Source organism: Perkinsus marinus, assembly GCF_000006405.1.
Source record: "Perkinsus marinus ATCC 50983 genomic scaffold scf_1104296955144, whole genome shotgun sequence".
NCBI lineage: Eukaryota > Perkinsozoa > Perkinsida > Perkinsidae > Perkinsus > Perkinsus marinus.
Window position 1 is genome coordinate 1 of NW_003207892.1, and position 1,325 is coordinate 1,325.

A 1,325-nucleotide genomic window follows, 5' to 3' on the forward strand; every position below is an offset into this window, starting at 1 on the left:
GCTATGCACTTCGGTGCTGACACTTGCCGTTTCACTCGCCAATCCTGTCCCTTCGGTTGGGATTGCCGTTATCGCAAACATTTCGGCGACCCCCAATCTAAGCCTTATTGGCAGAACGGTCAAGGTGGGGTGAAGGACAGTAGCTTCGGGTCTGATAAACGCCATAGGACTGGGCAGGTGAAGGATGAACCATCAAGGAAGAACCCTAGGGACCAATAGCTGCGGCATTGGTTTGGTGCCAATCCAACACTGTTGAAGCTGAGTTTCCGGCATTTTCCGAAGTTTGATTATCACGTAGTCAAAACTGGTGGCTGTTGCGTTGCGTCAGTGCCGTTCCTAGTGGTCATAACACCATAAATGGAGCGGGGGAAACGTCGTTCTCGGAACGACTGTCGTTCAGTTTGGTTCCCACTCAACAAAGAGACTCTTCTTTGGGAAATGCCACACGTGAGGTCTACCCAAGCGAAGAAACAGCGAGATAGGGGCAGAAAGTGGGGCAGCAAGCCTGAAGATCACCCTTGGAAGGCGTCGACCCAGGAATTATCAGCCGCAGCGGTGGAGAGAAAGCCTCGAGATGGCTCCGGGTACTCAGGGCAGTGGGACAAGTTCGAGTTTCGAGAATCTGAGCTGCCAATAATAGAGAGTACTTCTGGGATTCTAATTAAGCACACAGAGAGGTTCTGTGCGGCCCGAAAGGACTTCTTAGATCGTTTCTTCGCCAGCTCTCGGGAAGAGCAATCCGCGATGAGTGTGGAGTGGAACGCCAATGATGGAGCTTCCCTCAATAGTGTGGCCAATGATCTCCTTGAGGACTTGACCACTGTCATCTCGGTCGCGAAGGACATCAATAAATCGGAGCTGGGAGACCTGGCCGCCCCCCCCCGTCCTCTCTACGCCGCGTAGACTACGCGCTAGACTGCTAGAAGAACTCTGCCTCAGTACGGCCCCTGGTAAAGGAGCAACGATGGAGTCGCCCGGTTAAGACGCGAATATCTGCCGGATGGTAGCTGAGGGAGCACCAATTGGCATCTTGATCCCGGTTTGAGTAAATGCGGGATGGCCAGCAATCGATACTGACAACTTTGGCAAACCGAAGAAGGATGAGCCGTCCTTCGTGCGAGGGCCTGGCGAAAAACTCGAGGAGCTGAGGCTACGCGACTGGCCGCAGGGCAGCATTCCTCCAGATATGTATAGGCTGTTCGAAGAGCTCATAGCGAAGGAGCTTCGGCTAGGCCGGTTATCAGAGATTAATCCGACGAGTCCAGACTGCAAGGCGTTGTCGAAAGTTCATGTGATGTGGAAAAACGGGAAGGAATTTAAAGCCA

General features: G+C 53.1%; 1 protein-coding gene across 1 annotated transcript; it reads left to right on the forward strand.

Annotated features, from left to right (window-relative positions):
* Positions 1-744: 744 nt before the first annotated feature.
* On the forward strand, positions 745-903 carry Pmar_PMAR007731 (hypothetical protein; the record flags this gene model as incomplete). The annotated part of the gene is made up of 1 exon (XM_002775941.1): positions 745-903. One exon carries the CDS (start codon positions 745-747, stop codon positions 901-903), a length of 159 nt encoding a protein of 52 aa, XP_002775987.1.
* Positions 904-1,325: the final 422 nt, after the last annotated feature.